Genomic DNA, 13,964 nt, shown 5'->3' with positions numbered 1-13,964 from the left:
CACAGTTACAAATTATTTCTCCCTTTAAAAGAATACACTTCAGGGGCACCTGGGTGGCTCAGTCGGTTGAGCATCCGACTTCAGCTCAGATCATGATCTCACGGTTCCTGAGTTCGAGCCCCACATCGGGCTCGCTGCTGTCGGCACAGAGCCTGCTTGGGATCCTCTCTCCCCCTCTCTCTGCCCCTCCCCCACAAGCACTCTCTCAAAAATATTAAAAAAAAAAAAAAAAAGGAATACACTTCAGTTACCTGTGTCATTTATAAAAGCATAAGTTTACTCCTATTTGAATCATAAAAATAGAGCATAACTGTATTTTTATGCTGTGTATAAAATCATTTTATCCTTTTATTTTCATAGAGCAGTGGCAGTTAGGTTGTTTTTAAATGCAATAAGAGTATAATGTAAAGTTGACAGTAATAACTGTAACATGTCTATTGTCATTTTAAGTTTTTTTTTTACTTTCTCTGAAAGCTTTTTTGCTGTTTATTCAACAATATGAATGCTAGTGCATATAAGAGCTAAGTGCTATCATATTCTGATCTGCTTACATCCAGGCTTTTCAGCTACTTAAAGGCATTTTACGTGTTTCTTGCCCTCCAGAAAACTTGATTAAAAACAAACAAACCAAATTTTCCCCTCAACAGGGTTATTTTAGAAGTTGCCAATCACAGTCTCTGAACCCGAACTCAGTAATCAGCAACTGTGACACCGCAGTGGAAATCCCTTGACAGTGGGGTCAGTGGTTTCGTAGAGTACGTGCGTTTATTGCTATAATCCAAGGGATCCTACCGAGACAGTCTGGTTCACTCACAAGCGTGTACACCAAGCTCCAAACAAGAGCAAAGCTCTTGGACCCAGTTCTCTCATTGACTATACCTTTGCCAGAGGACCAGGGACTAATTTTTATGGTGCCCACAGTATAAATATGTACATTTTTCCTATAAAGGATTGTCATAATCCTCTTCCCTTGTATGAAATAAAGGTTCCTTGCAAAATATAAAAGTTTCAGGAAGTAAATGCCTTGGAAGTGTTGTGACATTAAGCCACCTTGTTCTTTTAAAACAACCATAGTCTATGAACACAGGCCTGCTGGTGTGGTGGGATTGAGCAGTGAAGTTCCCTAAGTTGTACTCAGAGGAACACACTTTTATAAAGACTGACAGTTTAATTAAGACAAACAAAGCTGAAACATTTATATGTGGTGATGATTTTCACAAAAACAAGAGACTGTAAGGTGAATGGGCTTCTTGAAGATCATTAATATAAAAAGGACAAAATGCCCCGCTTTCTACAAAAACCGTGATGTGAAATTTAGGAAAGCAAAAATATTAAGTGTGGTATAGTTAAACAAACAAACAAACAAACAATAAGAAAGAAAGAAAAGGCCCCAGAGGAAAAAAAAAATGTTTTTGCACAGTATTTCTCAATGTCAAATTGTGTGATGTTTATACCATTAAAATTAACAATTATCTTATCCTTAGGTTTCTAGATGGAATTTTAGAAAATATCTAGCAAGAAAATAGTCTTGAAAGTGCTTCTTTTTAAGTTCTTTGGTACAATTTGGTCATTTTGATACTTATCAATCCGTTAAGTACTGTAACATACATGTAGCAATGAAAATGCAACAAGAAGTACAAATGTTTAGAAAACCACAATTGAAGAATAAATTATAATTCTGACCTCACGGAAAAGCGTTTCTGTGGCAAAGATACCATCCTGACTACATGAACATCTCTAACTAGATTTATATTAAAGAAATATTACATAAAACATCTCTTTTTGAATATTAGAATAACTGTCTTATGTTTTTTTTTAAAAGCAGAAAAGGCAAGTTTCAGCTTGAAAAAAGAATAATTTTGAATTTCATAAAGTTATACCAATCTTCTCTGCCTTCTAATTCAGCGAGCGTCATCATCTAGAATTTAATGTCAGTTACAGAATGTTAAGGATTATTCTTTTATTTCAGGAAAGAGCTAATTTTCCTCCTGCAGCATTTTCTCTATTTCCTTATCCCAGTTTTCATCTCGTTTCTCTGATTCTGTCACCACTTCATATTCTTGCAATTCCTGTTGTAGTTCTTTTTCCCAATCTGCAGACTCCTCTGAAAGAAACAATTGAGAAGGTAAAGATTCATAAGGCCAGTTTTAACAATTCGGTCGCGTATAATTACCTGTGGAAGTCCCTGCCATGGTAACGTTTAACGTCTCAGGTTTCCTCACTGCGTGTGCTCAGAAAAGTGGACCAAATTTTAACAATAACCAAAGGGAAATAGGATTAGAAAGATAAACTTGTTAAGAGCCCTAAGTTCAGGTGTTATTTTGCTTTACTAAAACCTCTGCTTTTCCTTATATTTAAGTGGATAATTGATAATTAATATGCGGTTGCAAACTGATTTTTACTGCTATCAATGACGACGATGGCAGAAAAAAACAGCTAATGCTTCTTGAGCACTCAGGGCCAGGCACTGTACTAACTGCTTTCTACATACCACTTTTTTTCTTTCACCCTGAGAACAATCCAGGGACTAGATATACTGCTGCACATTTTACATGGTGGAAAACAGAGGCTTAGAGAGGTTAAGTGGCTTGCCTAAGAACACACAGTTTGATAGCAACAGACATACAGACGGAGGCAGATCCGGAGGCTTCAGTCTCTGTGAAAGCACGTTAGCAGTGGTCTCCCTAGATCGGCAACAATTACCAGAACCTGAAGTCAGGAAGTCTCCTGCTGAAGCCTGGCCCCTCACACTGGGTTTATTCTTCTTCCGAGCCGACATTCAGAACCGCAACTTTCTGCTTGGACACTCAATATAGGTGTGTGTGTGTGTGTGTGTGTGTGTGTGTGTACGTATGTACATGCATGTATGTATGTAGACGAGAAGGCATCTGCTATGTTGTGTTAAAAAACAGAAAACAAACAAACCAGCTATTTAAAAAGCAAGGCTAAAATTGATTTCATTTTTAAGTGATCTCTATGGCCAGCATGGGGCTTGAACTCACAACCCTGAGATCAAGGGTCACACGCTCCAGTGTGTGGGAGCTGAGGGGCACCCACCAGGTGCCCCCATTTTTATTTTTTAAAAAAACCTTAAACTTAGTAGCTATAGAGAAAAGAAAAACCGAAACCAAATTTTTAATTTTTTTGGCAGCAGGACCTCAAGGGAAAGGACACAGTATGCTGCTTACCGGGTGCCAGACTCCATGTTGGTGGGGTACCGTGGGGATAACAAGAACAAGGTGTAACTCTCTTGAAGAACTTACAGTTTAGGTGCGGGGGCAAGATAATGAATATGTATAAGAATATTACGTGGTCCAAATTAAAAATCGGGCAGGAATTCAGTGAAAGAACAGATTGCTCAGAGCAGCCAGCCAGCACCTAATGAATCCTGCTGCAGGGAGACTTCCAGTTTCCTGTGGGGCCTCTGCTACCAGCCATCGCCGGCAAAAAGGGAAGCGGTGCACAGCCTGCCCTAGGACTGCCTACAACACGCGGGGCTCGTGGGGCTCTTGCGCGCTGTCCTCGCGAGGGGTCCGGCAGCCAGCTTTATCAGAAAACAGATGGGGGTGGGAGAGGTCTGAGGCACCTAGTGAGCCCGAGTTTTCACTTCCCCTCTGGCCTTCTCTTTCCCCCAGAAGCTCTTCCCTCCACCTCCCTTCCCAAGCCTCTCCCCCAGAGTCCCTCCGTGGTGCGCAAACAGGGTTCCGGTTCACCTCTGGGAGGCTACTTTTCTCACGGGTGCTCTCTGTACAACCGGGTGAATAGCTGACTCTCTGGGTGCATTTGAAACCTCAGAAGGCTTCATAAACACTCTTAATGTGATGATGATTAACCTGAGCCTTTGCTTTTCATCCAGTAGAAAGCCAGTCGTTCGCCCTGATGTGCCAAAGAAAGCAGCCTCCCCTCCTTCCACTTGTACTTTGTCTCGAAATTCTTTTTGTTTTTTGAAGGCAGTCTGCTCCTTCCCAGAAGCAATGCTCTTGTGGCACACAGCAGTGAGGAAAAGAATCCTCTATATGTAAGTATAAGCCCAAGCAGAAGGCTGGAGGGCAGTGTCTCTAAGTGAAAGGGCATGCACTGTCGCCTGTTGCTGTCCCCATGTTCTTGGGGCTCAGGTGCCTTGGACCAATCATATAACCTCTCTGGGCTCAGTTTCTCCTCTCTACACTCTGGTGCATGCGTCAGGCAGGGGAATGTGAGGTCTGGTCACACGTGCTAGAAGCTACCTTCTAACGGCAGAGAAGCAATTCTGATGCAGAAGTTACAGTATGTCCGTAGATCTGCTTCAGAATGACATTTTCTACAACCAGCTTTGGAACTGGAAAAGAGCACAGCTATTTGCTTTGTTTGGTACCTTCTACTACGGCTGTCTCCTCCTCTTTTTTGTCAAGAACCAGTTGCTCCATTTCCTTCCTTAGATCCTCCTGATTTAAGTTACAGCTATCAAAGGCATCGCTGACAAACTCAGAAACCCCTGGGCTGGTAGAAATCTCCTCTTCATCCTGAAATGCAACAAATGAGCTTAGAATGGTTTTCTACGTGGCATTTAGCACAACATCACTTTCACGTCCTTCCTCCACTAGTCGGATGCTCGCTGTTCTCCGGCCTTCTAACCTACACAGCTGCGTGGGCACCAGATGAGCTACCACCTGAATCCACTATGCTCTCCCTCAGTTCGGGCCACTCCAGTCATTAGGTCCAATTCCTGAGAGCACATCTAGAATGACCGATGCCAAGGAACCGCCTTAGGTCTCAGCTACATGCCCCTAACTGTACAACTGCTGGAACCCTCTTCAAAACAGCTAAGACCCGTATTCATAAGTAGTTTCAAATGGGATCTGAGACAGTTAACACAGAGTTACTTCACTTCCAGACATCAACCTAGTAGGTACAATGTAAAACTGTATTACCTCTTGAGTTTTAAGCTGAGATTTGATTACGACAGGCGGTGTTTTGGGCCGTACTGCCTCTAAGAAGTGAGAATAAAAGAGATAAAAATGGCTTGATTCAATTCCGAATACATATTATAGTAACAACTAAAGTAGCCACAAATATGACGATACTAAATAATTTTCATAAATGAGCTCTTACGTTAGGCTTTTAAGAAAAAGCTAGGTGACACCATCTCAACCTCTTTCTTTTGGGGATATTTTTACAGGTCATCCTATTTGATGCACCTCTTTTAAGATTTCCAAGCAAGAAATAAATTTTGACCTCAGTGTTAGCCGAAGTCAAATTCAGGAAGAGTTATACTCCTTCTTTTAGGATAATGAGAATTCAGTTATTTATCAGATTTTCCTTTTGTCACGAATGCTAGAAAGCACAAAGCAAAGTACAATGCTCAGTCACAGCATTTTCTACCTTGTGAACCTTACTAGGTGTATAGTCTTTATCGAACCCTGTCTTAAGCCTGTTTTGTTACACAGGCAGTATTTGGTTACATGGCATTTCCCAATAAAATTAATGAAAACAAAAAGCAAAGAATAATACACAACTGGGATTCTTTATATGCAAAATGCCAAATTGTACTGTGTAGAGCAACCTCATTCCACTTCCCTGACCCTAAATGCAGTGTCGAGTTCTTTTCTAGTGGTCTGTACAGCCTGTGCCTTAGGATACATGGTTTTGCTTAATTATTTAAAATTCTATGAACAGGTAAGTCTCTAGTTGTAATTAGCACCTATACACAGGTGTTCATTAAACGTGACAAATGTGACATAAAATACCATTCTTATTTTAATTGCTATTACAGATCTTCACTTGTTGCTTCACTTGGGTCATTGTCCCAAGAGTGCAATGTGCAACGGGATGGTGCCTCGGTCTGAGTCAGACACTGGCAACCTGGAGTGGAATGGAGCTCTACAGATTACAGTACTAGGAGAACACCAGCTTGAACAGAAGGCAGAAAAACCAAGAAAAGCGATGGCCTGAATCGGTGGAGGACACAGGCTATGAAATGCTATGCGGTAAGGGCCAAGAAAGAGATGGAAAGAGGACTAGTGACTAAGGGAGAAATAAAAAGGAAGAGATAAAAAACCCGAAGAACAAGAAAAAGAAAGCGAAGGAAAGGAGAGCTTGGGGGAAGACGTAGGAGCAGGGTCAGAGAGAGGGCAAGGAGAATGACTCTTTCCTCGAGAAAAGAATTTTCCAGAAGATGACAATGACATTTTTGGTATACACAAGATGACAAGCTCATGAGAGTCTCTGAGTTAAAAATATTTTTACAGTAACTCTTTGTTTTACACCGAGTCAAGTCTTCTCCCAGCATACCTGTCATTGGCAAGTCTTCGTCTCTGCCATGGCTCTTCTCCTCCTTCCCGGCGGCCTGCTGCTGGGCGGCCAGGGCGGTGAGCTGGGCTGACTGCTTTATCAGGGAGACGCGGTAAAAGTAGTTCCTCCAAAACACTTCTTCCCTCACGCTTTTCAAGACAGACAATGACACATTTGAGAATGCACGCAACACATACAAACACGTGCAGGGGCTATTTGTTTTAGCAGAGGTGGGAAGAGATGTTTAGGGGTGTTACTTGTCTGCATGTGAGAAATCACCTGGCAGGGGGTGCTGGTGACCAAGTCCTGTAAGGTAAGGGTCCACGTGGGGGTGGCGTGGAATGGGGAGTGACAGCCTGAGCTGAGAGAGGAGTATGTCTGAGCAGGGAAGGGGGTGGTGGTGAAAATGGAAGACTGGTTACACGCAGGGGGTTGATCAATTAAGTAAAAATATTAAGGATAGTCGGAACCAAGTTTCTCACAGTCAGGAAAGGGAATGAGAAACATTGAAAGAGAAAGTTCTAGAATGATCCCTGTTGTGAGGTACCACTATGAATACATAGTTTTCATTTAGTAGAGATACAAATGAGTATATATGTATATACATGAGCACACAAATATTCCCCAGCTCTGTCCACTGAGTGAACCAAGGAGTAGTGACACCTCAATAGAAATGAGCATGCCTAAGTGCTCAGATCTTGGTGTCTATATACCATTTTCCACTAAAATGAATCAGAGTTTTTTGGGTAAATAGCCAATTCCAGGGTTACAGCAGGGAAAGAACAAGATGAGCCTAAACTACTTCATACCAGAAAGTAAGAAAGCACTCAAAAAATGAGGATGAGTCAAAAAGACACAGAAACCAACTTGAATGGGCTCCCACTGGCCAAGTTGGTGATAATTTGAGCATCAAAATAAATAATGATAGCAACAGATTATATCCATTGCATAAAACAGGACCATGAGTCTATACAGATACAAATAAATACATGAATACATTCAAAGTCTGATGAGGAATGCAGTATTTTTAAAGAGTTTCAAAATACCTCCCCGAAAATACTTACTGATTTCAAAGAGGAGAGAAATAACTTTATAGTCAAGAAGTCTGGCAGAAACCACCTTCATCTAGTGACCAAAGTGTAGACAGTAATGGGACAAAATGGCAGCATGCACCACTTGATAGGATGCAATAGATTGAAGGAGACCAATGAGACATGAAAACTAAATGCAACAATTGAGCCTGTGCTAGATCCTTTTGCTAGTACAGAGGACACTGGGACAAATGGTAAAACTTGAATGCGGTTGGGTGCCTGGCTGGCTCAGTCGGTAGAGCATGTGACTCTTGATCTCGGGGCTGTGAGTCCGAGCCCCATGCTGGGTGTGGAAATTACTTAAAAAAAAAAAAAAGAAGGAAAGAAAAGAAAAAGGTAGATGGTGCCTGGGTGGCTCAGTTGGTTAAGCACCCAAATCTTGATTTTGGCTCAGGTTGCTGTCTCACGGTTGTGGGATGGAGCCCCGCGTTGGGCTGTGCACTAGGCATGGAGCCTGCTTGGGATTCTCTCTCTCCCTCTCCCCCTTCCCTGCTCACTCTTTCTCTCAAAAAATACCCCCCAAAACAAAAAAAAAAACAACCCCATGAAACTTGAAAGGGGTCTGAGAATCAGAAGGTAATAATGCATAAGTGACCATTTCCTGATTCAGGTGGTTACAAGGTGTTTATGCAGGAGAAGCCTTATTCGTAGGAAATAGACATTAAAGCATTCAGAAGTGATGGAGCATTAGGTCTCAAGTGAGTGAGAAAAAAGTTTTCATGTTATACATCCAATCTTTCTATATAAAGGTGTGATTGTTTAAATAAAATAATAATAAACATTGATGAGTATGCTTACCTCAGAGCAATTAAAGATCTCGAGGGTGGAAGGCAGAACAAAACTCAACAAAAAACATAAAATGCACTCCCCTCCCCACCAGGTCACTGAACCAGCGATGGCTTTGGTGACCCGCGGAGTTGTGCAGGGGCACACGTACTGGAGGAGTCACGCATTTTGTGTTCCCAGAACATGTTGCTACAAGTCATGAAAGGGTGGGAGAATGTGTCTCTATCTCCCGGTTTACTAGAAGGGATGGATGCAGGGTCTTAGAATGGGGAGAAACCTGAGGAAGAAAGTATAACTGAAAAAGATTTTGAAGGAGGAGAAGAGTATCAATGAGAACTAAGAAAATTCTGAGACCCAGGCTTACGGATGAGGACAGGACCTGCCTTAGGGTTGCCACATCTGTGACTGGTGAAGCTGGGCCAGGAGACGAGCTTTTTCAGTGACTGGGGCAAAATACAAGATTAGCGACATGAGCTGGGCTAGATAAGAAGCTGACGTGCTGCTAGACGCAGCCCATCTTTTCTTTCATTAATTCCACCAATGTTCACCAGTGCCACAGGCATCAGACCCCGTGCCAGGTGATTCAGGGACGAATAAGCCAGATTATCTGCCAACACAGATGGTCACAGGAATAATGACCTCTTACTTGTTAAGTTCCTACTCGATGCCAAGTTAGCATGTCCCAACCTCGTGTGGTCTCACAACTCTCTTTTTCTTAGAACATCTCCTGGAACTAGTTTGGCAGGAGGGAGACCCAGCTTAACAGAAGTTGGCGAAGGGTTACAGTCAAGCACAAGTTTACCTGAGCAAACAACAGTATGCTGCAGCCGTGAGAATAGCTAACAGAACATTAGGTGGCATTACAGAGCGACCCCAGGTACACTCTAGTGTGCTCTACTGCAGGCAGACAGCACTTTACATTCCTTTCGGAGGACTCACTTTTGGACCGGTAAGCACCTGGATGTTGAGGGGATACAGAGATGAAGACACCTGGGGAACAAAGAAAACAACTGGGGCTCTTTACCCAGTTAAGTTAAAAAATCTTCAACTGTTAACATCACGTTGAGACAGAAGGGAGCTTAGCTACCCAGGAGGTAGTGAGCTCCCTGAATATTTTCAAGGTCACTCTTAATTCTGACCTCTATGAAAAGTCCAAAATGAAACAGGTATGCCGGCAATCTACAACAGATTACGGGCAATCTTCGTTCTCTCAATAAAGCTAAGCATCTGGACTGTTTTCTTTCCCAGACCTTCTCCCTCTTGATGGACGAGGAAGTGGTCACGGAGGCACACTATAGAAACACTCCGTGACCCTCTGGAGAGTCACAATGCAGATGACATATAAAGGTTCTGAGAAACTCTGTGATAAAGAAAACCACGGGAGTTAGCAACTCCCAAATGTCTACTATCTGATCACTTAGGCTTTCATGAACTATTTTCAGGCACTAGTATGCTGTGAATACCCTCTGGGAAACAATGAGCATAGGTCACAGTCCAAGGCCGGAAAGGACTTGTGATTTCTCTGCTTTGTCAGAGTAAAGACCTCAGAGGGCGTCTGTGATGCAAGAGCAGGGCCCGTCTCATGCCAGCCCTGCTGTCACAGGGAAGTGTTAACACACTAGGAGGCATTTTGAAATACAGAGCAAGTTTGTTTTGATTTGTTTTCTAAATTGTTCCCCGGTTAGTGATGGCTTCTGCTTAGAAAAAGTGTCTCAAAGGACCAAAGCAGGAGTCCTAGATTTGTGTGTGATGGCTCATGTGTTTTATTATGGAAATTTCAACAAAAAAAAAAGTGGAGAGACTAGGACAAAGAAGGCCCCTGTACCTGTGACCTAACCAGCAATCACCAGCATTTTGCCAATCACACTTCATGTCTGTCCCTCTCTTTTCCACGCATGCCCTTCTCTGGGTATGGGTTGGAATATTTTAAGGCAATGCCAGATATCACATCCTTCCATCCACAAATATTTCAGTAAGCATTTCTAACGGGTAAAGACTTATAAAAAATGATAACCCTAATTTCTAAATGATCCCTAACAGAATTAGCAATAGGAAACTGGAATTATATTACTCAATAGACCATTTAACTAGCTAGCAACAAACCAGAAATACTACTTGCCAAATACGAATTCTCCCAATCTTTTCAAGACTCTAAAATTACTGTCAGCAGTAAGAAGGCATCCAGAATTGTCACTAACCGACGCTGTGGACACCTAGCCACATGCCTGCCACGAGTAACCCTGGGCCACATGCCCCACTGCCTCGGGGTCTCGGGACCGTCCTGAGAGCATTGGCAGAGAGCCCGCTGTGTGACCCAAGGTGATTTGAATGGTCTTCAAGTTGATGGAGCCTTCAGGTACAAAGCCCACCCAAACCCCAGAGCTTTGCTACTCTTCTCTCAGAAAGAGGCAGTTATTCGGAATAGGTACAACCTCAAATTCCAAGATGAAAGAGCTTCTATCAGATATATACACATGAACTGTTCAAAAGCCAACTCTCAGGGCTTTGTGAGCATAATAGTGAAAAAAAGAACAGTTGATAATCTTTTTTATATATTCTTCACTAAAAATAGCTACTTTATCTATCCACCTATCTACCTATTTATTTTTAAGTCATCTCTACACCCAACATGGGGCTTGAACTCACAACCCAGAGATTAAGAGTCATGCCAGCCAGGTGCCCCCAAAATAGCTATTTTGGACACAGTCTAAGGATTAGATTTGTAATGAGATTTGAGCCATTCCAAAATAATAGAAAAGGAATTAAGTAAATCAAACCCCCCAGGACAGAGAGAACTGGCGAGGAAAGCACAGTGGAAGGGGAAAGGCTGATGGGCCAGCAGCAATCTACTCTGTAGACCGGAGAAAGCTGTGGTAAGCCACCTGCAGGAAGGGCGGCTGGCAAGAACGGGCCGGTTCACCCTGGGTGCGCTCGGACAGAGCCAGGGACGGGAGGCACAGGCGTCTCTGAAGGCCGGGTGCAGGTCGGGCTCGAGACAGGAGGCATGGTGGCGAGGCCCCAGAGGAGCAGCGAGCTGGCTGACTCCCACACCGCCCCTTCCAGCTGGGGACTGTGCTTCCATGCGACAGAGAGCCACGGTTCACTGTGAGCTGAGCCACTCCACACTCAGGCAGCTGGCGTGGCTGAGACTGGTCAGGCAGGAGGTGGAGTCCTCTCAGGGAAGCCACCCTGCCGAAAGGCCTGTGGGAACACACAGCTCTAGGTGCCGTTTCCGCAGGGTGCCTTCAGATACGAAGAAGGACGGATAAGGAAAGCCTGCAACATGAATCACAGAGCCCAAAACAAACACAAAAATTCAAGAAAAGCACCGAGACAAAAGGGTATTTCAAGAAAACTAGGTTCTCAGAGACCAGGAAGATACTGCACCCATCCAAAAAGAATAGAGTGCTATAATAATGGAAAGCTCACGGAGTAAGAAAAGACCATGGACTAAAAATGCAATAGATTCAAAACAAGGAATTGGAATTAAAAAAGGTGAGCAAGAGCCCATGATGGCAGAAGGGAAGGGAGGAGACCCACCCACCGTGGGGGGCCTCTGCTGATCCCGGTCAGGGCTGTGTCCCTGAAGACATTATGCTTGCACGGGAGCTGAAGGACAAGCAAGACTTTCGGAGGAGAACAAGGCCTGCGGGCAGAGGAAAACTTCAGGCGGGAAGGAGAACAAGAACACTGTTGCTAGAGAGCAGAGCCAGAGTGTAAAAAGGTGGTGGGCCAGGTCCTAATGAGCCCTGGGGACCTTAATTTTATTTGGAAGACACGGCACGTTGGTTGTTTCTATCGGAAACTGTGTTCTAGCTTCTAACTGGGGATAAAACAGCGCATCTTATCTCCACCCCAAATTTCCTGTGAGGCCCACTCTCAGTTTCGATTCTATGGCTGTGTGTGTGTGTGTGTGTGTGTGTGTGTGTGTGTGTGTGTGTGTGAGAGAGAGAGAGAGAGAGAGAGAGAGAGAGAAAGAGACAAAGAAAGAGACAGAGAGAGAGAGACAGAGAGCGCATGCACACCAGCTGAAGGGCCACAGAGCCTAATTTTCATGAAGACGGAACAGGAAACTGCTCTGGCCCCCACTCCAGGATTCTGCCCCGACACTCTGCATATGACCAAGGCCACTAGAAAATGCCAATATGTGCTGTGTGAGCAGCGTAGCTCTGGCTCAGGAACACACTGCTTACTTACAGTTTAGGAACAAGGGCAAATCTCATCCTACTCAGCAGCTCGTCCTCTTGGAGCATGATCAGGGCAACAGGGTACATCTGATCAAAGTCAAAATTAAACTGCACTCCAGCTGGAGGGTCACGAAGGAAATTCCTCTTGTCCTTTGATGAAAAGGGGAAAAACATGGGGAAAAATGTAGACAGCAATTAATATGTAACAGTGCATCACCAGTTTGACAAATATTCAATTCTCCTAAAGATTTCAGCCACAAAATCCACTGAAGTATCATTAACCTGTCTGCTTAAGAGAGAGTGGAGAATGACCGATCCTGTCATGTATTTATTATTTATTTTTTAAAGTTTATTTGAGATAGCAAGTGCACACACAGGTGCACATATGCGCACGAGAGGGAAGAGGGGTAGAGAGAGAAGGAGAGAGAATCCCAAGCAGGCTCTGCCCTATCAGCATGGAGCCCCTGAGATCATGACCTGAGCTGAAACCAGGAGTGGGACACTTAACTGAGCCACCCAGGTGTCCCCTGTCATGTATTTTTTTTTAAATTTTTTTTTCAACGTTTATTTATTTTTGGGACAGAGAGAGACAGAGCATGAACGGGGGAGGGGCAGAGACAGAGGGAGACACAGAATCGGAAACAGGCTCCAGGCTCTGAGCCATCATCAGCCCAGAGCCCGACGCGGGGCTCAAACTCCGGACCGCGAGATCGTGACCTGGCTGAAGTCGGACGCTTAACCGACTGCGCCACCCAGGCGCCCCTGTCATGTATTTTTTTAACAGTCTCCACTGAAGAGAGCCTTGTGGGAGGCCAGGAAGTTCAATCATGCAGTTAGTTGAAATTACAGAGTTTCAAATCATATGAATGTACATTTGTTCCAGCAAGTATCTTTATGTGAAAACTACTATAAAATAATCTTAGAAAATTGGCTGCTTAAATAATCTTAGAAACTGGCTACTATAAGCATCAGTTTCATCATATCTTGCCCGTGTTAGATTTTAACCATATTTTTGGTTTTTGAGATGCCTACATCAATAAAGAACAAATCTGAACCTAAATAGGGTTTAGTTATTTCACCTTCTCATGTAAAAATTTCAAAGTCTAAAAATTGCCGTATCACGTTTCACCTGGATTTCTACAGCAGCCACTGAAGGGGCAACTATCTCCAGTCCCATTTCTCCCACCCAGAGCAAGCAACTTTCTACCCTGTCGCAAGGAAAACATGTTTTACTGGTCACTAAAACCCTTAAATGACTCGTTTGTCGCCTTTGAGATGAAACCTAAACTTACTAGAATGGTACAGAAAGGTCTTCATGATCTGGCTCCATATCCACACCTCCACCTGCACCATGCAGTCCAGTCATATCCGAATGCTTACAAAACCCCCTACCTGAATGTCAAGCCCTGCCCCACATCCCCCAAACATCCTCACACCCTCCTCCCAAGACTCATGACTCCACTCCAACGTCATCACTTCTGGGAAGCTGCCCTGAGATCATCCTCTTCCCTCTCCAAAATCAGGGACATGCCGCTTTCCTTGGTGCTTCGTTGCGTGTCCCGCACGACAGTGTTCAGCATGGGAGCAATGCTATGTGTGACTCTACTAGCAGATGTCCAGTAAGCCTTCG

At 43.7% G+C, this 13,964-nt stretch overlaps 1 protein-coding gene across 1 annotated transcript in view; it reads right to left on the bottom strand.

Moving 5' to 3' along the window:
- Positions 1-256: 256 nt before the first annotated feature.
- SYAP1 (synapse associated protein 1) overlaps positions 257-13,964 on the bottom strand; it is a 31,009-nt gene continuing 17,301 nt past the window's right edge. Inside the window, exons 5-9 of the mRNA XM_023249512.2 lie at positions 12,345-12,484; positions 6,271-6,419; positions 4,911-4,969; positions 4,355-4,502; positions 257-2,104 (exon numbers count right to left, since the gene is read on the bottom strand). Coding sequence (XP_023105280.1) covers positions 1,977-2,104; positions 4,355-4,502; positions 4,911-4,969; positions 6,271-6,419; positions 12,345-12,484 — 624 coding nt within the window. The 3' untranslated portion in view covers positions 257-1,976. The remainder of the gene's footprint in view (positions 2,105-4,354; positions 4,503-4,910; positions 4,970-6,270; positions 6,420-12,344; positions 12,485-13,964) is intronic.

Source organism: Felis catus, chromosome X (assembly GCF_018350175.1).
Source record: "Felis catus isolate Fca126 chromosome X, F.catus_Fca126_mat1.0, whole genome shotgun sequence".
NCBI classification, from domain to species: domain Eukaryota; kingdom Metazoa; phylum Chordata; class Mammalia; order Carnivora; family Felidae; genus Felis; species Felis catus.
This window is presented reverse-complemented; position numbering and strand designations above follow the sequence as displayed.